The sequence below is a fragment of the Furipterus horrens genome, unplaced genomic scaffold (genome assembly GCF_987537825.1).
Source record: "Furipterus horrens unplaced genomic scaffold, mFurHor1.1.pri manual_scaffold_5, whole genome shotgun sequence".
In the NCBI taxonomy this organism is placed as follows: domain Eukaryota; kingdom Metazoa; phylum Chordata; class Mammalia; order Chiroptera; family Furipteridae; genus Furipterus; species Furipterus horrens.
In genome coordinates, this window is record NW_028327175.1 from 162,841,834 (window position 1) to 162,864,798 (window position 22,965).

Sequence of the window (22,965 nt, forward strand, 5' to 3'; positions counted from 1 at the left end):
GTGGAATCCATCTAGCTGTTGAAGCAGCCAGAAACTCATGTCAAGTCCATCATCAAATTCTACTTCTCCATCTCCTAAGTAGCTTGGTAACCTATCCACTTTTCTCCACACCCACTAGCTACCAATGCCATCTCTTATTTAAATTTTTACAACAGCCTCCTCACTGATTTCTTTGTCCCTACCCCCAGGTATCAATCTAATCTCCATTCTGCAGGCAGAATACTTCTAAAAATCATCTAACTTCCTGTTTAAAACTTTCCAGTGGCTTCTCATTACACTCAGAACAGTAAAAACCCAACATGGCTTACAAAGCCCTTCAAGAGATGGCTTTTCCTTACTTAATAGCCTTATTGCTTACCCCATCATCCCCAACTCATATACGCACCTCTTGAACAAACTACTTGTTAGAGATCTGATATTAAAAGCCCTCTCCTCCTCTCTGGCCTTTATACATGTTCTCTCGGTTTAGAATACTTTTCTCATGCCCACTTCTCCTTACCCCCATTTTCCCAGGTAATTCTTATCCATTATAATTCAATGTTTTGTTTTTTTATTTTATTTTTTGATTACAGTTTGCATTCAACACTTTTTTGTATTAGTTTCAGGTATACACCACAGCAGATAAGACATTCATATAGGTTACAAAGGGTTCCCTCTGATAATTCAAGTGCCCATCTGACACCACAGACACTTATTACAGTATTAACTATAGTCCCTATGCTTTACCTTATATCCTCATAACTACCTTGTAACTATCAATTAGTACTTCTTAATTCTTTCACCTCTTTTAACCCTGACCCCCAACAGCCATCCCCTCTGGCCTTCATCAGTTTGTTCTCTGTGTCTGTAAGTCTGTTTCTCTTTTGCTTGTTTGTTTATTTGGTTCTTTAGATTTCATATATAAGTGATATCATATGATATTTGTCTTTCTCTCTCTGGCTTATTTCACTTAGCTTAATACCCTCTAAGTCCATCCATGCTGTCACAAATACTAAGATTTCATTATTTTTTTATGGCTAAGTAATATTCCAACTTTTTTATCCATTCATTTATTAATGAACTATATCTCAATGTTTTCAATGTCACATCTTCCAGGAAGTCATCCTTTATGTCTCTTATCAAGTCCATAATTAGGTTTTCTTCTATGTGCTCCCACAGTATCCTCAATTATCCCCATTTAGGCATTCATCATACTAGAATGTAAGCACCCTAAGGGCAAGAGCAGTGTCAGTCTTATTCATTATTGCATCCCTAGTACCTAATATAATGGCTGGTACATATTAAATAACTAATATCTCTTAAATAAATTGACGTTTTAAACCAGAAGCCAATTTTTCAAAATAAAGTTATGATCAGAAGTGTTATAATGTATATTAGTAGAAACAAAATAAAATTCACAAATTTGTACCTTTCTGGAAATCCAATTTAATGGGATTATGTCCAGCTTACTAGAAATTGTATTAAACATTACATCATGATTAGTTTTCCGACTTGATACTTCACCCCAAATGAAGGGAGATGAGCAAGAAAAATCTTAACAAATATCTCATCCTTCTGTAGTTTATTACTGAGAAAATAATTTCAGTTTGAAGTCAGGGGTAACTTACTTCTTGAGTTGATAATGATCAGGAGATAGTAATGATAGTTAAGCCACACACACAGTCACAGAAAATGTTGGAGATGGCAAACAGTAAATTATCATGTGAAGTGAAAAGTCATTAATAAAATAAAACTAGAAAAATAAAATAAATTTTAATGCTTAAACACCACATTTTTAAATAGCAAATATATCAAAGAAGAAATCACAGAGGAAATTAGGAAATACTTAAAGACAAATGAAAATGAAAAACACACCATACTAAAACTTATGAGACACAGTAAAAGCAGTGCTAAAGCAGAAATTTATAATTATAAATCTTACATTAAAAAACAAGAAAGATCTCAAATAGGCAACCCAAGTTTATAACGTAAGAAACTGGAAAAAAACAAGAACAAACTAAAGCCAAAGCTGGCAAAAGAAAGAAAATATTAAAGCAGAGGTTAATTAAGTAGAGAACAGAAAAACAATGGAGAAAATTAATGACACCGTAAGTTGGTTCTTTGAAAAGATAAACAAAACTGATAATCCTCTGGCTCAATGACTAAGAAAAAAGGAAAAGATTCAAATTACTAAAATCAGAAACTATCCTGTGCACCTTACTACCAATTCTACAGAAATATAAGGGATTATAAGGGAGTACTAAGAAAAAATTGTACACCAGCTCAATAATCTAGATAAAACGGACACATTTTCTAAAAACACAAAAACTACCAAGACTAAAAAAAAAAAATAGAAAAGTCTGAATAGACCTATAACTAGTAAGGAGACTGAATCAGTAATCAAAAGTATCCTGACAAAGAAAAGCCCTGGACCTAATGATGACTTCACTGGAAAATTCTACTGAACATCTAAAGAACTAACACCAATTCTTTTCAAACTTTTCCAAAACTAAAAACTGAACAGGAGAGAATATTTCCTTACTCATTCTCTAAAGCCAGCGTTACCCTTATACCAAAACCAGGAAAAGACACTACAAGAAAGGAAAACTAAAGACCAATTATCCCTCATGAACGGTGATGCAAAACACCCTCAACAACATACTAGCCAACAGACTTCAGCAGCATATTAAAAGTTTTATACACCATGACCAAGTGGATTTATTCCTGGAGTGCAAGGATGCTTCAACATATGAAAATTGATCACTATAATACACAACATTAACAGAATAAAGGAAAAACACCACATGATCACCTTAATTAATTCAGAAAAAGCACCTGACAAAACTCAACACTCCTTCATGATAAAAACAAAAAAACACTCAACAAACTATAAATAAAATTACCTTAACAAAATAAAATATATAGTTGAAAAACCCACAGCAAACATATTCAATGGTAAAAGGCAAAGCTTTTGCTTTAGATCAAAACAAAAATGCCCACTTTTACCACTTTTATTTGACTTAATACTGGAAATTCAAGCCAGAGCAATAAGGCAATAAAAAAAAGGGGGGCAGTAAAAGGCATCCAAGTTTAAAAGAAGTAAAATGATCTGTTTGCAGATGTTATTATCTTAAATGTGGAAAACCCTAAATATTCAACAAACTGTTAGAGCTAATAAAAGAATTCAGCAAAATAACACGATACAAAGTCAACACACAAAAATCAGATACATTTCTAAACATTTACAATGTACAATCTGAAGAGAAACCTACTAAAAGAATTTTAAGAACAAAATATGGAGGAACTACCAAGAAAATGAAAGACTTGTACAATGAAAACTACAAAACACTGGTGAAAGAAATTAAAGAAGACAGCCCTGACTGGCATGGCTCAGTGGGTTGGGCATCGTCCCACAGACTGAAGGGTTAGGTTCCAGTCAGGGCACATGCAAGAGGCAATGGATCCATGTTTCACTCACACATCAATGTTTCTCTCCCTCTCTTCCCCTCTCTAAAGATAGATAAATAAAATCTTTAAAAAAGAGAGATTTCAAACTTAAAAAGAAAAAAGAAAGAGAGGAATTAAAAGAAGACATAAATAAATGGAAACATTTCCCATGTCCATGGATTGGAATATTTATATTGTCAAGACATCAATTAGTACCTAAAGCAATCTAGATTCAATGCAATCCCTATCAAAATCCCAATGACATCTTTTGCAGTTACTTAAAAAAAAAAATCCTAAACCTCATATGGACTCTCAAGGGATCCCAAATAGCCAAAACAATCTTGAAAAAGAAAAAAAAAATGAAGGATTCATACTTCCTGTTTTCAAAACTTACTACAAAGCTACAGTCATCAAAAGAGTATGGTATTGCCATCAAGATAATGAAATAGGGCCCAGAAATAAACCCTCACGTGTATGGTCAAATGATTTTTGAGACTTCCGGGCAAGGTGGAGGCCTAGAGATGACATGCTCTATTTCCCTCCACAATTAAGAAGGAATACAACTACCGCAAAACCAGAAATAACCAGGAGTTCCAGAAAATAAAGTACATGGCAGTCCAACGTATGAAGATATAAAGAAGCGGTGCTCGTCTGGATGGGTAGGAGGGGCGAAGTCGGAGCAGAGAGGTCAAGCTGTGCTGGCAGTGGCAGCAGGACAGCGGTAAACACAGACACCCATATTAAGTGGAGGCGAGAAGTGCCTGGGGAGCTCCCCCAGCTGCAGACCAGACCAGACCCATCAGCTCATGATTCCAACATCGGGAAAGGCAGACCCCCACTGCCTCGGACTGTGTGGGCTGGAGGGCGTGGGGCTGGAGGAGGAGGCTCCCAGTCTCTCAGCAGAAAATGAACAGCAGGAATCCATCTTGAACCCCCACCCCACACAAAGCGCCACAGTGTGGTAAGAAGGGTCACATGGTAGTGATGAGTGCACAGGGCTCAACCCCCCTATAGCTTAGGAGGTGTGACAGCCCCACCCAGGAAGCAAAAGTAAACACAAAACTGTCAGGACGGCACAGATCATGATAGAGATCCCAGTGACGCAGCTGACCAGACAGCAAATATCTAATCTAACGGCTCAGCAGATAGGAAATCTTTCTGAGGCACAGTTCAGAGCTTTGGTTATAAAAATGCTTACAGACCTAACAGCAGACCTTAAACAAGATGGGGAAGGAATAAAGGCTAGCCCTGCTGAAATGAATGAAAACACATATGAAACTAGTGGTGAGAGAAAGAAAACCAGGGATCAAATCAACAAATCAGAACATAGGGAAGAAACAAATAATAAACCAGTGCAGAAAGAGGAAACAAAAAGTGAGGAAAACTAGGAGAGGCTCAGAAACCTATGGGACAGCTATAAGCAGCCCAACATCTGAATCACAGGGTTGCCAGGGGTGAAGAACAACTAGAAATTGAAAAAGTATGTGAAAAAATAATGAAGCAGAACTTCCCTAACTTGGGGAAGGAAATAGACTTACAGGTCCAGGAAGCACAGAGAGTTCCAAAAAAACTGGACCCCAGGAGAACCACATCAAGACACATTATAATCAAAATGTCAAAATTAAGGATAAAGAGAGAATCTTAAAAGCAGCAAGAGAGAAGAAGAGAATTATGTACAAAGGGGTCCCAATAAGACTGTCAGCTGATTTCTCAAAAGAAACTCTGCAGGCAAGAAGGGACTGGCAAGAAATATTCAAAGTAATGAAAAGCAAAAACCTATAACCACAATTACTCTATCCAGTGAAGCTGTCATTCAGAATAGAAGGGCAGAGAAAGTGCTTCCAGGACAAAGTAAAACTGAAGGAGTTCATCATATCTAAACCACTGTTATTTGATATGTTAAAGGGGCTTGTTTAGGAAAAAGAGGATTAAGACTATGAATATTAAAATGAAAACTGTATCACAACCAAAAACGGAAGCTAGGGAATCAAAACAAAGGCTAACTAAGTAGGCAATGAGAGTGGGAAAAGAATTATAGGTATGGGGAACATTTTAGGTGGAGGTCAGCAGGGAGGGAGAAGGGGGGAAAGGGAAGGAGATGGTACAGGAATTAAGAAGCATAGTAGGAGGGAGTAAAGTAGACAGGAAGATGTTGAGAAGAACTATATGCACAACCAATGGGCATGGACTAAGGTGGGGGGGACAACTGGAGGGAGGGGGGTCACTGGGTGAAGGGGAACAAATTGAAAAGAAATTGGGACAACTGTAACAGCATAATCAATAAAGCATATTTTTTAAAAAGCATAATTGGTAGGTACAAAATAAACAGGGGGAAGTTAATAATAATATAGGAAAGGGTGAAGCCAAAGAACTTATATGTATGACCCATGGACAATGAACTAAGTGGGGTGGGATTGCTGGAAGAAAAGGGGATACTGGGCAGAGGGAAGCAAAGGGAAAAGAAATTGGGGCAACTGTAATAAAATAATAATAATAAGCAATAAAAAATTATCTTAAAAAAATAGTAAAAAAAGAAGAAAATCAAGATGGAAAGGAGCATTCGAGTAATTTTATTATCATTTCCAAATGCATAAATACAAGCAAATAAATTGCTAAACTGATGTAAAAAAGAAAGGAATACTTTTGGGTTATTTCACAATTAAAATATAGAAACATAAGTACTTTTTAGTAGTACTTAATGAATACATTAAGGTATATCTCAATGAAATATACTATAATAAAATACTAACTATATGGTGATTTTAAAATGTAACAGTACTGCCCTGGCCAAGTAGCTCAGTTGGCTAGAGCATATCCTGAAACACAAAGGTTGTGGGTTTGATCTTCAGTCAGGGTACATACAAGAAGCTACCAATGAATACATAAATAAGTGGAACAACAAATCAATGTTTCGCTCTCCTTTCCTCTCTCTCTCAAATCAATAAATAAAAAATTTTAAACAGTATCAAAAAATGTAAAAAAAAAAAAAAAAAAATGGTTTTTGACAATGGCACCAAGACCATTCAATGGGGAAAGGGCTGTCTTTTGAACAAATGATGCTGTGAAAATTGGATATCCACATGCAAAAATATGAAGTTGGACTCTACATAACCATATGCGAAATTAACTCAAAATGGACAAAGGACCTAAATGTAAGAATGTGAGACCTAAAACAATAAAACTCTTATAAGAGCCCTGACTGGTATAGCTCAGTGGACTGAGCACTAGCCTACAAACCAAAAGATCGCCAGTTTGATTCCTAGTCAGGACACATGCCTGGGTTGCAGGCCAGGTCTCAGGTTGGGGCCATGTGAGAGGTAACCAATAAATATTTCTCTCACACATTGATGCTTCTCTCCTTCTCTTTCTCCCTCCTTCCCCTTGTCTCTAAAAATAAGTAAAATAAAATAAACTCTTAGAATAAAACACAGGACTAAAGCTTCAGGACACTGGATTGGACAATGATTTCTTGTACATGCTCCTAAAGGCACAGGCAATAAAAGAAAAAGATAAACAAATTGGACTGTATGGAAATTTTATAATTTTGTACATCAAAAGACAGAATCAAAAAAAGTAAAAAGGCAACCCACAGAATGGGAGAAAAAATGTTCAAATCATTTGTCTCCTAAGGGATTAATATCCAGAATATTTAGAGAATTCCTAAAATTCAACAACAAAAAAAAAACAAACACTATTAAAAACTGGACAAAGGATTTAAGCACACATTTCTCCAAAGAAGCTATGCAGATGGCTGTTAAGCATATGAAAGTATGCCCGACATCACTGATAATTAGAGAACTGCAAAACTATAAACAGATAGCACCTAACATCTATTAGGATGCTTACTATAAAAAAAAAAAAAAAGAAAGAAAATAGCAAGTGTTGGCAAGGATGCTGAGAAATTGTGCACTGTTGGTAAGAATGTAAAATGCTATAGCTACTTTGGAAAATAGTATGGCGGTTCCTTAAAAAATTAAAAATAGAATTCCTATATGATCCAGCAATTCCATTTCTGCACATATACTGTATTCAAAGAATGGAAGGCGGGGTCTTGAAGAGGTATTAGCACACTCATGTTCACAGCAGAATTATTCACAATAGCCAAAAATTGGAAGCAACCCAAGTGTCCCTTGATAAATGAATAGATAAGCAAAATGTGGTATATACATATAATGGATTATTATTCAACCTTAAAAAGTAAGGAAATTCTAACACATACAGCAATATGGATGATCCCTGAGGATACTATGCTAAGTGAAATAAGCCAGTCACAAAAAGACAAATACTTTATTATAATTCCACTTACAAGGTACTTAAATCAGAGAAAGTAGAATGATGACTTCCAGGGGCTGGAAAAAGAAGGAGATGGGACTTATTGTTCAATGGGTACAAAGTTTCTGTTTTACAAGATCAGAAGGGCTCTGGAAATGGATGGCGGTGACGGTTGTATAACAATGTGAACATACTTACTAACACATTTAAAATTGGTTAAGACAGTAAATTCTGTTATATGTTTTTGTACAATAAAAATTTTTAAAGCAAATTATCATGAAATAATCAGCTAAAACTTTTAAAAAAGGGGTTTGCCACAAAATAGGTCAGAAAGCAGAACACTTACTTTAAAAATCTGTGCATACCCAACAGGTCTTGGTTCTTAAATTACTGAATACATCAACTTTGATTATCAATTCCCGTATAACTTTACATACAACACTGGGTGTTCTAAATAAAAACATTTGGAAAAAATGATTGTTTCTTTTTCTTACATGCTAAAGTTGCCTACTTAAGGTTAGTCCCTATAATTATAAGCTTTCAAAGTAACAAGCTAGAAGCTTATCCACAACTATTAAGTCCTAGAGAAATGGAGGGTTGTTTTGTCCTCAAGGGCTATAAAACTAATGTTAAAAATCTTAAAATACTAAAGTCTTTTTTACATTAATGTCCTACTGGACTGAAAAGAGAAGCTAGGTGATAGGTGTTTTATAGACTAAAAGAATTCTTACCTGGAAGATTACCCTTTGAAATGGTATCTGTATCCAAATTGTAGGTGTCTTGTAGACGCAACAGGGCTTTGGCTGCACCAACCTGATCTTCATCATTAGGAAAGTACTGTCTCTGAATTGTTAGGTTAGAGATAAAGCCTTGAAATAAGGGGGGGTAGGAAAGAGAGGGGAGACTTTAGAACCTCAGAGACTTCAAATTTCCAATATAGTCTTCACAAAGATTTTTCAAAGTTGATTTTATTATAATTTTCTACCATACTATGTTCAACATGCTCAATGAGAAAAAAATTAAATACACTGAATGAGACTCGAGATACCTCTAAATTATTCTGTTTTCCCAAACCTTTTCTAATGTTGCTTAATCTGAGGTCACTGCATAAATTATGCCTGGATTAGTAGGTAAATTATGTCTGTATGCATTCGTAGATAAAGATCAACTAACATAATAATTGAGCTTTCAGTTACACAACACAGCCTCCACTAAACTTGAAAAATGAACAGATTTATGGATTTGAAAATAATACTCATTGGCAACCAATTACACTTTCAGGTAACAGATGGTAAGTAAAATGTATGCTCTTAAATTCAGTTTTTTTCTTCCGCGTGCCACACATTATATAAATATGTAAATATATAAAGTTTTATGGAATTCTTTAAGGGGAGGAAGCGTTATTAATTATATATTTAAGATTATCAGGTAAGCTCATTTATTAAAATATATTTAGATCTAATTGCTGAATATAGTGTCCATCAATCAAGATTTGCTCTATCTAAAAATCTTAATTTTAAAACTTTGTATATAAAATATAGCAAAAATAAAACTAATAAACTAATTACTGGTCACTATATAACCCTAAGGAGAATGGATGCTAAATACTCCTTAAGGAACCAAAACAACAAAGAGTGACTTAAATTTTTAAAAATATGTCATCATTTGCCAATAAAAGTTTGGTATGACACTTCCCTTCCCTCCCCTCTCATTTACTTTGGTATGACACTTCCCTTCCCTCCCCTCTCGTTTACTTATCAACATCTTTGATCAGCAAAGGGCTACACATTCTTACATTAATGAAAATGTAAAAATGAACAACTACCTGGAAAAGGGCTAAAGTTTATATCAAGCATTTTTTTTTTAGTTTCAAGACCAAATCTCAATCACAATACCCACATGGAATTTAACAATCAAGTTTTATAAGTTTTACAGATGGCTATGTTTTTCAGGCCTCCAAACAAATTCCAATTTGCTTAAATCCTCCCTAAAAGAAAAATATATACATACACACATGTGCGCACACACACGTGCACGCACACACACACACACACACACATATATATAATAGCATTATGGATGACTGCCACAATTAAAATGTCAGTCTCAAGGTTTACCTTATAAAAGAACTCAGGTCATACAGATCAGTATTTGAGAATTTTCAAAAAATGAATGAATGATTATGTATGTGTGTACATATGTATATATGTTTATACACACACACACACACACACACACGACCTTTAAAATGTTGTCATAGTGTTATATAGAAGAGCAAATAATCACAGGTATTTCCCTCTCATTGTGAAGAAGTATTCACAGTGCTTGCTTTAATTTTTCTTTTCAAGGTTTCCTGTCCTATGCAAAATAGTTTCATTTACATAAATTTCATCCACAGAGCTAGCTCAGTTCTCTCCCCACCTCTAAAAAAATTTTTTTAAATACCATATGATTTCACTCATATGTGGAATCTAATGAACAAACTAAACTAACGGGCAAAATAGAGACAGACTCATAGATAGAGAGCAGGCTGACAGCTCTGGGGTGGAGGTATTAGGGGGTGGAGGAATCCAGCAAAAAGGAAAAAGGACTCATGGACAGGGACAACAGTGTGTGACTGCAGGGGGATGATGGTATAAGGGGATAAGTGGTAAGGAAAAAAATACAATAAAAAATAAATCTAAAAAGAAATTTTTTGCCACCTTCAGTCATTCAAAAGATATTTGAGCCTCTACTATGTACTAACCCCAATCCCTTTACTTTCTTACACTTCAGACTTAGTTTTCTGTGTCTGTTATTAAAATACCTTAAACACCTCAATACTCCAACTACAACTTATTGTTTCAATTACAGACATTCATTATTACTGTATGCAGCCTCAGTTTTTAAATTTGTTGTCTAAATTAAGTAAAACATCCTAAGTTTCAAAATACTACCTAGAACATTGCTAACATTTTTCCTTGTATTACCACTTCCAATACATTAACAACTGATTAGAAAATAAAGTTACTCAAATTTCTTTTATGATAAACACAATTATAAAACCACCATTAACACTGTAGTTCTTCAATTATATGCAACTATAGTTCATGATACAGTACATTTTTGAAGACTTATTCTAGATCATTCACACCCTTTAATACAATTAATAAAATGTGCTGACTTTATGAATACATTTTTAAAAAGATAAGTAGTCCTTTCAATGCAAAGAACAGACACTGCTCTAGCACAGAGTCAAAGTCAATTCCTGTAAATTTCTACAGTCTGAAGGTAATCCTAAAATAAAAATGACTACCATCAGAAATGAAACTTTATGTCAAATAATCAATTCACATTCATAGATTTCAAAGCAAAAAGTAGCGTTTGTCACCAATAACAGAAATTACTTTTTTGACACTAAAGTTTTATTTTTATTTCGTTTCTAGTTTGTATTCATCTTCTTTTTTTAATCAAGAAATTTGCGATCTAGAATTAACTCTGATCAAACCAAACACACCCAAGAAATAATTCAGTTCCAACAGTGAATTCTCTGAGAACTAAATATATCACTACTTCTGGCATTTCTATAGGTGGCAGCAACACTGCCTTACTTTTTTAAGCTCATTTTCTTACCATCTGACATATCCTTAAGGACCAGATTCTCCAACTCACTCCACTCAGTGTTCAGACGTTTCACTAACTTGAAGGCATTTACAGGGTGCCCAACAAATCCTTCTGGATCTTTTGTTGCTGTGATAGTTAGCCGATCTAACTTCTCTGCCCATCTATACATGTAAGACATATAATCAGGAAAACACAATTTAGTAAAGGACTCAAAAAACAAACAAACAAACAAACTAGATTAGAAATTTTTGAGTTAAAACTACCTAAAATTTCTTTTTAAAAGTAAAATTATGAAGGTTTTTTAAAAAGCAAAATGTCTTAATGTATAAAATCTAGCATGGCAGAATCAAAATGTAACCACAAGTCTTTTTTCTTTAGTTTTGTTTCTCCCAAATAGTTACAGGAAATGAAACCTATTTAGTAAAAGTTGTAACTGGATCTCTCTAGTAATGGTCTTTCCCCACAGGTCCTTAAAGCCAAATAACTGATTAAGGCAAAGGACAAATTAGCCCAATCCAAATTCAGTTATATGTCCATTTAAATCAAATTTACACCAAAATTTTACATTCATTATTAAAAAAAAAAAAAAAAAGAGTACTTAGCTACTCATTAAACAAAAGATAGAAATTCTCAGGTCAGGATTAACTATGAACCTGAGTCAATTAAAAATAAATTAACCTTTGAGGAAAAACTGTATCAATTAAATAATACTAACCATACTAACTGTAATCTCTAGAATGGAACCATAAGAGTGAAAGATACATAGAATTGGGAAACTGTTCCAGAAAGGTCTTGATTAGGGAGGTTAGAGGACAGAAGACATTAACAACCATTTTTAAAAAGTGTCAGACAACAACCATATCCATTCATATTCTCATCTCAACCCATGTTCTTCCATGTGAAATCTTGGCCCAGGCTTAATTTTTGTTTCCTGTGCTCCGATTTTAGCCATTTCAGCTGGCTTTTTAAGACTGACAGGTGGCTTTCATTTCCACTCATCGTTTTAGCTCTAGAAACAACACAGGTGGAGTCAGAGTCATAATAATTAAACACTTTTCTTACTTTTTTATCTGTTCTAATTTGTCTTCTTCTGCCTTAATATAGTCTTTCAAGGAAGTCACCAGATCTTTCTCTGTATAAATCAAATCAGTCATCTGACCTTAAAGGAGGAGAAAGAAAGATTATTAAATACCCATATTCATCAACTCAAGTATTTTAGACTAATTTAAGAATAATCAAGAATACTTCTTGCTATGATACAATTTAACTGGCATGAATCAGACGTGTTGGAGAGACCATATTTTTCCTTTTTTTAACCAGAAAAATAAAAATAAAGCCAAAATTTTTTCTATTCATGTGTTGCGATTCTAATTTTCAAGCTACTTAATTTGCAAGCTTGGACCGTATTAGCAAATTGTCTTTTCATCTAAAAATATAACAACACTACTTTCCAAGGATAAGCATTTCTTCTTGACCCTACTCCCTCCACAGCATTCTTTAATTTTTGAGGCTAATTAGAATTAAATTATTATTCCATAAATAAAAACTACACTAACAAAAAGTATTTTCACAACTAAAAATCAAGTAATTCATATTTATTTATAATGGGAATGACTCATTATTTTATATCCTGATATTAGGTGCCATAAATACAATACTTGTGTTTTAGTTAGCTCTACAATCACACAAGAGTAAAGCTGGGCAATAACATGAAGGAAAACATCTCATTTAAGACAGATGAATTATGCATATAGGATAATATAAAAAGATACACATCAAACTATGAGGAATATTTCTGGAGGGAAGAGAATATGAGGGTGTCTCACACTCTTTGTATTTTTGAATTTTTCCCTCTTAAACAACAATATGTTATTTTTACAATACTTTAAAGATTTTTAAAAATTATAATGTAGGAAAAAATAAGTGTGTTCACAATAGATTCTTAAATGGAAAAGCTAGCTATGAAATAATGTGCAGTGTATTATGTTATATCTGTGTATTAAGAAAGACTAAGTAGCCCTCTGGCTGGTATGGCTCAGTCAATTGAGCACTGGCCTGCGAATCAAAGGGTTACCGGTTCGATTCCCAGCCAGGTCAAATGCCTGGTTTGCAGGCTAGGTCCCCAGTTGGGGGCATGCAAGAGGCAACCATTTTATGTTTCTCTCGCTCTCTTTCTCCCTTCCTTTCCCTCTCTCTAAAAATAAATAAATAAAAAAGAAAAGAAAGACTAAGTATATGCATTAAATTATTTGCTGGGTAGACCCATTAATAGAGAATTTTCATAAGTTTCTAACCTGTAAATGTATTACCTTTGTAATCAGAAAAAATATATTTTTTAAAAAATCGAATTTAAAAATGAAAATGTCTTTTAGAATACAGTGTATTCCTTTTTACTAATTTAAAACACCAAAAAATAAAAATTTTAAATGCAAAAACAATACAAACCAAGAAAGAGTTAAGACTTACCAATTGAAGTAAAAAAGCCTGGATGGGCCAAAGACTGGTGAAGTAGAATCCCTGTAATTAAAATACACCGGATCATCCTGGAAGTCTTAATTTTACAAGTTCACACACCTACAAGAAAAATACAGTCATTACAAAAAAATTCTAAAAGGCAGGGTAGGAAGTTTCTAACTTATTTTTCTTACAAACAAAAGTGTAAGTCAGACCCCAAGACTGCCCATGGAATTGCTGCTAATTCTAGTAAACTGATTATTTAATAAGAGCCACTTTTATTCCTATAATTTTAGTACTAACCTGATATTTCATGTTAAAAAATGTTTGTTATCACCTGATAATTTATGCCTAACAATTCAACCTAAGTTTCTCCTTAATCACTAATTATAATTAGACTGACAAGTAGTACTGATTCCATATAGCCTGAAAAATAACTTTTCTGTGATCCAGAGCTAAACCATCAATTTCCCATAAAAATACACTGCTTTATCAAAATAGCCTAATTTAAATATTACCAAAATATACTCTAAAATGTTAGAATATGTTTTATAGAGAACAAAGGTTTCAGAGCTTTCTAAATTAATCCTTTAATTTCCAACTTGTTCCATCTTTTCCCTACATGGCTTTAAATTTTAAAATAAGTTCAATTAAAAGTTGTAGATTTGGGGGTGATGAAAATGTTCTAAACACTGACTGGTGACTGATGAAAGAACACAATGGGAGAACACTGTGAAAGTACTAAAACCTACTGAATGAAGAACATTAAATGGTGATTTGTATGGTGTATGAATTACACCTCAATGAAGCTCTTATTCTTTCAAAGTTGTACAGAACCCAAAAAGAATAAACAGCCCTGTTGACTTAAGCTAGTAAAATCTCTCAAAGGACTCAGTAGTGAGTTTACCTTATCTACTGTATTCTACATAAAAAATCCTCACAGTCTAGTACTTAGCTGTGGCTTTTTGGTTTTGCTTTTTTTTTTTAACCCAGCAGCAAAGCTCTTCTTTCTTTGTGCCCAGTAGTGTTGTCTTTCTGGAATGTATTCTTCATGATGGATGCAGATATCAATTAAACAGCAGAAAGATTTTACCCTGCTTTCCCTAAATCCCCTGTTGGCATTCTTCTTCTCCTTCTCCTTCTCCACATACGTGAACTTTTAAGGGCTTCTTATTACCTTACAGGAGAATAAGTTACCATTACAGTACCATCTGCCCAGTAACAGGCCACTGACTACTCTGACTTATCACCCTGTCCCTCTTTTTGCAGGCACCTCTGTCTGACTCTTCCAAGAGACTTCACCTAAACCTGTGGGTTCAAGTCCACATTGAAAAGCTCCCTATTGCAAAAACAAAACAAAACAAAACAAAACCCCACTGTCTTAACTTGAATCTCAATAAAAATAGATCACCATAGAAACTGACATTCTGGAAGTACTCCGAAGTCTCCGAAGTTTACTGCAAACTTCCAGATACTTCCAGAACCACACAGTAGTAAAATACACTATTCTCTTGGCTGCTTTACAGTACCTCTCTGGGAAAGCTTCTAGAATGTAGCAGATGCAGACACTTCCTCTCCTGGGCTCCTGCCAAAGCACAAGGCTTATTCAAAATCCTGGACTGCATGAACTGTCTAGAATCTTCTCACTTCAAATGGGTTTCTGACATAATCTCCTTCATGAATAAATGTTACTTCCAGAAAATACATGTACTTTTGCTATACTAACAGCAAGCTAATTAGAAATGTTTTCTAATGTTTAATTCTTATGAGAAAGTTTAGATTTGTTGGGTACAATAGTATCATTTTTTTCACTGCTAAAATATATTCTGTCACTAGTTTTCTTGTTATCTTTCTTGGTCCTTAAACCTCACAATGAATTAACAATCATTAGCCTACAGAAATTACTAAAAAAAATTTTTTTAAAGCTTGAAAATTGCATTTTAAGAATGACAAAACTTATATAAAAATTCAAAGTATTAATCATATAAAAAATAAATGTACCTTTACCTTACATCATGCTGCAAAATAAATTCTAGATGGATTAAAGAGTTATAATCAACAAAATATAAAATAAGAGCAAAAAATATTATTGGATCTCTCAAGAGAGAATTTCTAAACTTAAAAATGATAAAAACTTATTGAAAGCCAGATGGGATTTAAAAACACAAAATAATTTAGCTTTACATATGTTTTAAAAAGCTATAAACTACTAACTGGGAAGCTAAAGAAAATAGAGCTCTTTAAAAGGTATTCATATAAATCAATAAGATGTTAATAGGTAAGTAGATTAAGAATGTAGAAAGTCACAAAAGAGAAACTATAAATAGTAACTAAACAAAAAACAAACTCAGTTATCAAGGGCACAAAAAAAAAAAAAGAAATGATAGCTACTTTCTGCCCATCAAATACAACAATTTAACAAATTAACAATTAAACTATCTAATGATGGTGCTATGTCAAGAAATTTAAAATGAATGTATCGTTTAACATATGAATTTAAACTCTCATTCATTACTGGCACAAATGTAAAATGGTACAGCCACTTTGGAAGACAATTTGGCAGTTTCTTAAAAATTTAACATACTTTTGCCATACAATCCAGCAATCATGATCCTTGGTATTTACCCAAAGGAGCTGAAAACATATGTCCACATAAAAAGCAGCACACCGATGTTTACAGCCCCTTTATTCTCGATGGCCGAAACTTGGGAGCAACTAAGATGTCCTTCATCAGGTGAATGAATAAACTGTGGTATACCCACAGGATTATTCATTGCTAAAAAGAAATGAGCTATCAAGCCATGAAAATACATGCAGGAACCTTAAATGCATATTACTTGGTGAGAGAAAACTGATCTGAAAAGGCTATATACTCTATGATTCCAAGTATATGGCATTCTGGAAAATAAAAAACTATTAAGATAATAAAAAGATCAGCACATGTTGGCAGTGAATAGATGGACAGACAGGATTTTTAGAGCAGTGAAAACACTCCGTGTGATATAATGATAAATACATGTCACTACACATTTGTCCTAACCCAAAGAATATACAACACCTAGAAGAAATGGGTAATGTAAATTATGAGCTTTGGGCAATTATGATGTGTCAATGTAGGTTCATCGATTATAACAAATGTAGCACCTGATGGAGGATGTTGAGTTATGCATGCATGGGGGCAGGGAGTACATGGGAAATCTCTGTACCTTCCTCTCAGTTTTGCTGTGAACCTAAGACTGCTCTAAATCCAAGAAGACTACAAATGGCCAACAGATATATGAAAAGATGTTCATCTCCACTAGCTATTTGGAAAATGCAAATCAAAACTACAATGATACACCATACACCTGATAAAATGGCTATTGTCAACAAGAGAGGCAGTAACAAGTGATGGAGAGGTTGTGGAGAAAAGAAAACCTGTGTTCACTGCTGGTGGGAATGTAGACTGGTAGAGCCACTGTGGAAAAAAGTATGGCAGTTCCTCTGAAAATTAAGAATAGAGTTGCCATATGACCCAGCAATCCCTCTCCTGCATATCTACCCAAAAAAAACTTGAAAACATATATTCGCAAAGAAATATGCACTCCTACGGTCACTGAAGCATTATTCACAGTGGCTGAGACACGGAGACAACTGAAGTGTCCTATGATAAAGGACTGGATAAAGATGTGGTACACATACACAATGGGATACTACTAAGCCAAAAGAAAAGACAGAAGACTGCCATTTGTGACAATGAGGGTGGACCTTGAGAATATTATGCTAAGGGAAATAGTCAATCAGAAAAAGCTAAGAACCATGTGATTTCACTCATATGTGGAAAACAGAATTGAAACTCATGGACACAGCCAGAAGTAGCTTTCTGAGGTAGCGCGTGGTTTACTGCAGTCTTTTGTCAGCTTGCACCGTGGCATACCACTGCCAGAGCCAAAAAGCACAAAACGTGATGGTGCAGCCCATCAACCTCATCTTCAGATACTTGCAGAATAGATCTTGGATTCAGGTGTGGCTTTATGAGCAAGTGAATATGCAGATAGAGGGCTGTTATCACTGGTTTTGGTGACTACATGAACCTTGTATTAGATGATGCAGAAGAAATTCATTCTAAAACAAAGTCAAGAAAACAACTAGGTCAGATCATGTTAAAAGGAGGTAATATTACTCTACTCCAAAGTGTCTCCAACTAGAAATAACTAATGAAGTGGGTAATTGTTGAGAAGCCATACAGTTTGTGTTTTTTAGGTGTTCTTTGCTGAGGGTATAGTCCTTGAACATTTATTCATATTGCTTTGATCACCCTTTTGTTGTTACCAGATGACAATAAATGCTATGTGATTGCTTTTATTAAAACAAACAAACAAACTCGTGGTTACAGACAGCAGTGTGGTGGTTACCAGAGGGAAGGGGGTGGAGGGTTGGGGGGGCCTAATATATGGTGATGGAAATGGTTTGACTTTGGGTGGTAGGCACACAGTGCAATATACAGATCTTGTATTGTATCATAGAAATGTACACTTGCAACCTATATGATCTTATTAAACAATGTCACCCTAATAATTTAGTAAAATTTTTTAAGTCTTTTAAAAAATAAATTAATATCATACAACCCTGGTAGAATCTGACTGAATGAGATTAAGTTTCTACTACTCTGACAAAAAGTTATAAATACTGATCAAAACAAATTTAAAAACTTAACACAATATGATCACAACTATGCAAAAAAACATGCAAAGGAAATTTACCAAATGTAGTTGTCTTTGGACAGCCCACTAGGTGATTTTTTTCTATTTCTCAGTATTTTCTAGCATTCTAGGGTATATTAACTTTTCTTTACAAATTTTATTTATTTATTTAGAGTGAGGGGAAGAGAGGGAGAAAGAGAGGGAGAGAAACATAGATCAGCTGCCTCTCCTACATGCCCCAAATGGGACAAACCCACAACCCAGGCATGTGCCCTGACTGGGAATCGAACCGACAACCTTTCACTTTGCAGAAGAACGCCCAACCAAGCCACACCAGTCAGGGCAGTATATTAACTTCTGTAATAACAAGAAATTAACTGTATAAAAAGTAATAAACCTAAAACATCAACTCCCATATTATGGCACCCTAAGCCTTTAACGGAGAGGTTAACTACTCTGACGTAACACAAAAAAGTAGCCAACTATATATGTTTGAACATGTTCCATTTTCTAACTCTATGAGCCTCGAAATTTCTCTCTCTGCTTCAAAGACAATTTTAGCTAGCAGTGAACTACACTGTCAGACTAGCACACTTATCTATCCTCCTTTCTCAGGCTAAGCCCATCACTGACCCTCATTTCCATGAACATAACTGCGGAGGGGTGGGACTTGTAAAATGATTGAAAAGCAGCTCTTAACTGCAGTTGCTAAGCTCAGAGGATGTGAATTTGGAGCTGCCTGTGACCATCTTTCCCCCCTGTCAAGGATACATAGGAACCCAATCTACAAACAGGAAAAAGTCCTGCAGAGACAAGCAGTTCCAAACTCCGAACTCCTGATTCTCCCAACTATTGCTTTGAATCTGTGAGCTACCCTAATCACCTTTCAACCCAGCTATGAGAACCTATAAATCCCTCCTCCCGTTTTGTCCAAGTGCCAATTATGGGCTGTTCTGAGTCCCAAGAGCCCCTCTTGCATTGACCAGGTTGGCTCAAACCTTATAAATCCAGGACTTAGAACAGTTGGGGACGGGAGGGGGCTGTTCCCATTTGGTTCTATAATTAGCACTCACCCAAAACACTTTGTAAAGCTGAGGAGGACCCAAAGCTGTTCACTCTTCCTCCTCCCTCTACACAGTCCCCAACCCAACAGGATTTCTGTCACTTACAATAGCAATTTCAGACCCATACAGCATTACTTCAAAATGCCATGCCAACCTAAGCTACTTAATAAAAGACAGCCCTGCACAGCACTGGCTCTCAAACTTTAGCTATATGGGAAGCACCTAAAGGTCTGAGGTGTCTAGAATAATTTACTCAATCTCTCAGGTGAGGCTGATGCTGCTGGTCTGGGATCAAACTTTGAGAAACACTAGGTATAAACATCCCTTCAAATAACACAAAAGGTGCTCTCTGACTTTAAAATAGATTTTACTTCAACTTATTTTTTGAAAAATATCATTGAATTTCTAATTATTCTAAGGAATGGCTCCTCGAATCTGTTTTAATAGTATGTCTCACCCCCATTCTTTCAGAAACCTTAAGTGACATGTGTGACATGACATAAGTACATCTTTATCAATCACTGGTTTTTAAAACATAATGGTTTCTTCACTAATGAAGTCTTACTTCCATTTATTTCCACCTTCATTCAGTTAGCAGCTTACAAAGCAAATCATATTTACAAGAATCTATGAGTCAAACATCCCAAAGACATCAGGGTTTTATCAAAAAATAGGTATAAAATGTTTCCTGTTCTAAATCCTCAAACAAGCTTGAAATAGAACTGAAATGGGTTTAAGAGGGTGCAGCCTTTAAAAGAAAGGTTAATCTCAGCTCAATGAGAAGACTTGATGAAAAAAGGAATAAAAAAGAAAGAAATAGAGAGAAAAGGAAAGAAAAGAAAGCCAAAGAAGAGACTCAAAGATACAAAGATAAATTTATACTGGAATAAAATTTAATGCTGAAACAGTATGGATAAATTACTGATAGTATTTGGTTCTTGGTTGGATAGCAAGTTCATGAGTATTTATTATCTAATTTTTATAAGATAAATGTATATTACATATAATGTTTGCTATGCATGAATCTTATGTTTTAAAAACTGTAAGAAAAAATGGTATGGAAAAAAATCTTCCTGGAAAACCTTCTCAGGTAGGCCTGGAAAAAAATAACCTGCAGTTTATTGATCCAAAACTTTCCTACAGTCTTTCTTCCAGGAAAGTCTAGTCCCCTTACACTAACAGGTCAATAAAACCTGGGAACAGATTTTAAAAGTTCTACTACATTGAGTATTTACAGTTCTGAGTTGTCAGAATTCACTGAATTGTATGCACAAGTTATTCAGTGAGTTCCTCAAACAGGGCATCCAGCAAATAATTTTATTAGCCTTTCAGACTAATTTTTCTTCCAAGAAAAAAATTACATTTCTTAAAGTATGTCTTTCCCAAACAGATCACTCAAAAATTCATAGGGCAGACAAAAGAATTCTTGATATTCTAATCTAAACGTTCTCTGACACTAAAACTTTTCCACAGGGCTCCTTCTAATAGTTTCGCCACATACCTCCCACAACTGTTCCAAATCTGCCTTTAGAGGACTCCAGCTTTAAGTTTATTTTTCCTCACAGATATCCCATATTCAACTGTTGGTCTTCTGACATCTGTGTTAAGACTAATCTTTTTGACAGTTTTTATGGTCAATGCGATATTCAGGCTCCTAATTCAAGCCATTACAATGTGGTTTATATCAAGACTTGGCATGTCTCCTCCATAAGCAGGGTGGACTTTCCAAGACAACTAAGAGTGATTACTAATAGAAATAGTCATGTTTCTCCTCTTCCCTATAATCCCTCTTCAAATACTCATTTGTTTTAACTTAATTTCATGAATTCCAGTCATATTTCTGCTCCCAAAGAGAGTGAGCTAAATCTTTAGTACTTACAAACTGATGGACAAGTGCTTTAATGGTATGACCAGCTTTTCTATCAAAACTCAGAAATCATGCTAGCTTCTTTGCCACAGCAGTGAACCCAGTTTGGACATAATTCCAACTGAACAGCATTTCAAAATTTGGTTGGAAAGAAGCTCTAAGTCAAGATAATGTCCTTAACTAAAAGTGCTGCACAGGCTGCATTTTGGAGATTCTTTCAAAGTTCAAAACATTCCCGGTTAGAAAACAACTGAAGATAATTTCAAAAATACCTGTTTTTGCCTATATGACACCTCTAACACCCCTACTCCCTTCCGTCTGGAAACTGCTCCCTTCTACCCTTTTTACTGCTCCATTCTACCTTCAATTCATCCCCATAGTTTCAGTAGGCATTTTATATAGCATGATACTTCTTCCTAACCAGATGACTAGTCAAAGTTCTTCACTGCAAATTTTCAAAGTGAAACTGAGAAAGAAATGGCACTCTCTGAATGCCTGATCTATATAAATAAAGCTCAGGAGAAATTACAAACCAAGTTTTGACATATAGGTCAAAAAGTGAATGAAGCATATCTGAAAATATTTAAAATTAAGCAGATATACAGAGAGAAAGGTAGATGAGAAACTAAGGAAAACATTTTGATGTTCAAGTTCTTCTTGAAGTCTAATCACATCCTTGACCTTGGCTGCTAAGACAATTCCCTAACCCCACAATACTTAAATTCCACTATGTGCTAGTATCAGTTAGGTTCCTGTTTAATCCAGAGTCCTAATTAATGTATTTTTCGCACTATAAGACACACCTAGGTTTAGAGTAGGAAAACAAGAAAAAAAATATTCTGAACCAAATGGTGTACTAAAATACTTAATAAAATATAACAGAATAATATTTCAACCGTGTAAAGTGAACAGCAGTCATCAGCAGTATTAAGAACCATCATCACTGTCATTAACAAATGAGGAGAGACTTTAAGGTTCAAGTACTCTTCTAGTTTTCTGGGAACTCCAAGAACTCATCACAGCTAGTGTCAGAATTTATTGAGGCCTTTAATAACAGGCATTGAGGGAGTTAAGAGGTATCACTAGTTGTAACAGTCACTGAGAGTACCACTATCCTAGTTACAGGTTCTGGCGGACTACCCCCAGTGCCTGTTACAGCTAGTGATACCCCTTAATCCCCTCAGTGCCTGTGTTACTACTAGAATAGTGACCCCACCATAACTCCCTTTATATACCACAAAGTTCAGCATTTATGGCTGCTCACCCAGTTACTGCTGGCCTCCTCACACAGAAATCTGGTGTGCACTGGAAACAGTATGGAGGTAGAAGAGACAGCTATAGCATCTAACAGAGCCAGTAGCCTGCCGAGAACATGTTACTTCAGCTCCACCCATCTGCCCCTCATGATCGGCAGAGTTTAAGACACAGTGATTGGTGATCGGAGGCAGTTCTACTGACACAGACCCCACCCAGTGTCGAAGACAATTAACAATTGGCACTGTGCCTCGTACCCGTTATTAGCCTCAGCTGATTCGACAGGTAAGCGGTTATAGCTGGGAGTTATCAGGAGGCTCCCTGAACTCTCCCAGGTACTGGG

The 22,965-nt window shown here is 35.1% G+C and overlaps 1 protein-coding gene and 1 pseudogene across 2 annotated transcripts in view; one reads left to right on the forward strand and one right to left on the reverse strand.

Annotated features, from left to right (window-relative positions):
* Positions 1-22,965, reverse strand: part of P4HA1 (prolyl 4-hydroxylase subunit alpha 1) — a 97,712-nt gene that overhangs the window by 61,051 nt on the left and 13,696 nt on the right. For both annotated transcript variants that reach the window (XM_090279471.1, XM_090279473.1), the window contains exons 2-5: positions 13,768-13,875; positions 12,364-12,460; positions 11,311-11,462; positions 8,430-8,567 (exon numbers count right to left, since the gene is read on the reverse strand). In XM_090279471.1, the coding sequence (XP_090135597.1) occupies positions 8,430-8,567; positions 11,311-11,462; positions 12,364-12,460; positions 13,768-13,843 (463 nt within the window). In that variant the 5' untranslated portion in view covers positions 13,844-13,875. The remainder of the gene's footprint in view (positions 1-8,429; positions 8,568-11,310; positions 11,463-12,363; positions 12,461-13,767; positions 13,876-22,965) is intronic.
* LOC150010278 (small nuclear ribonucleoprotein E pseudogene) lies at positions 17,669-17,942 on the forward strand (annotated as a pseudogene).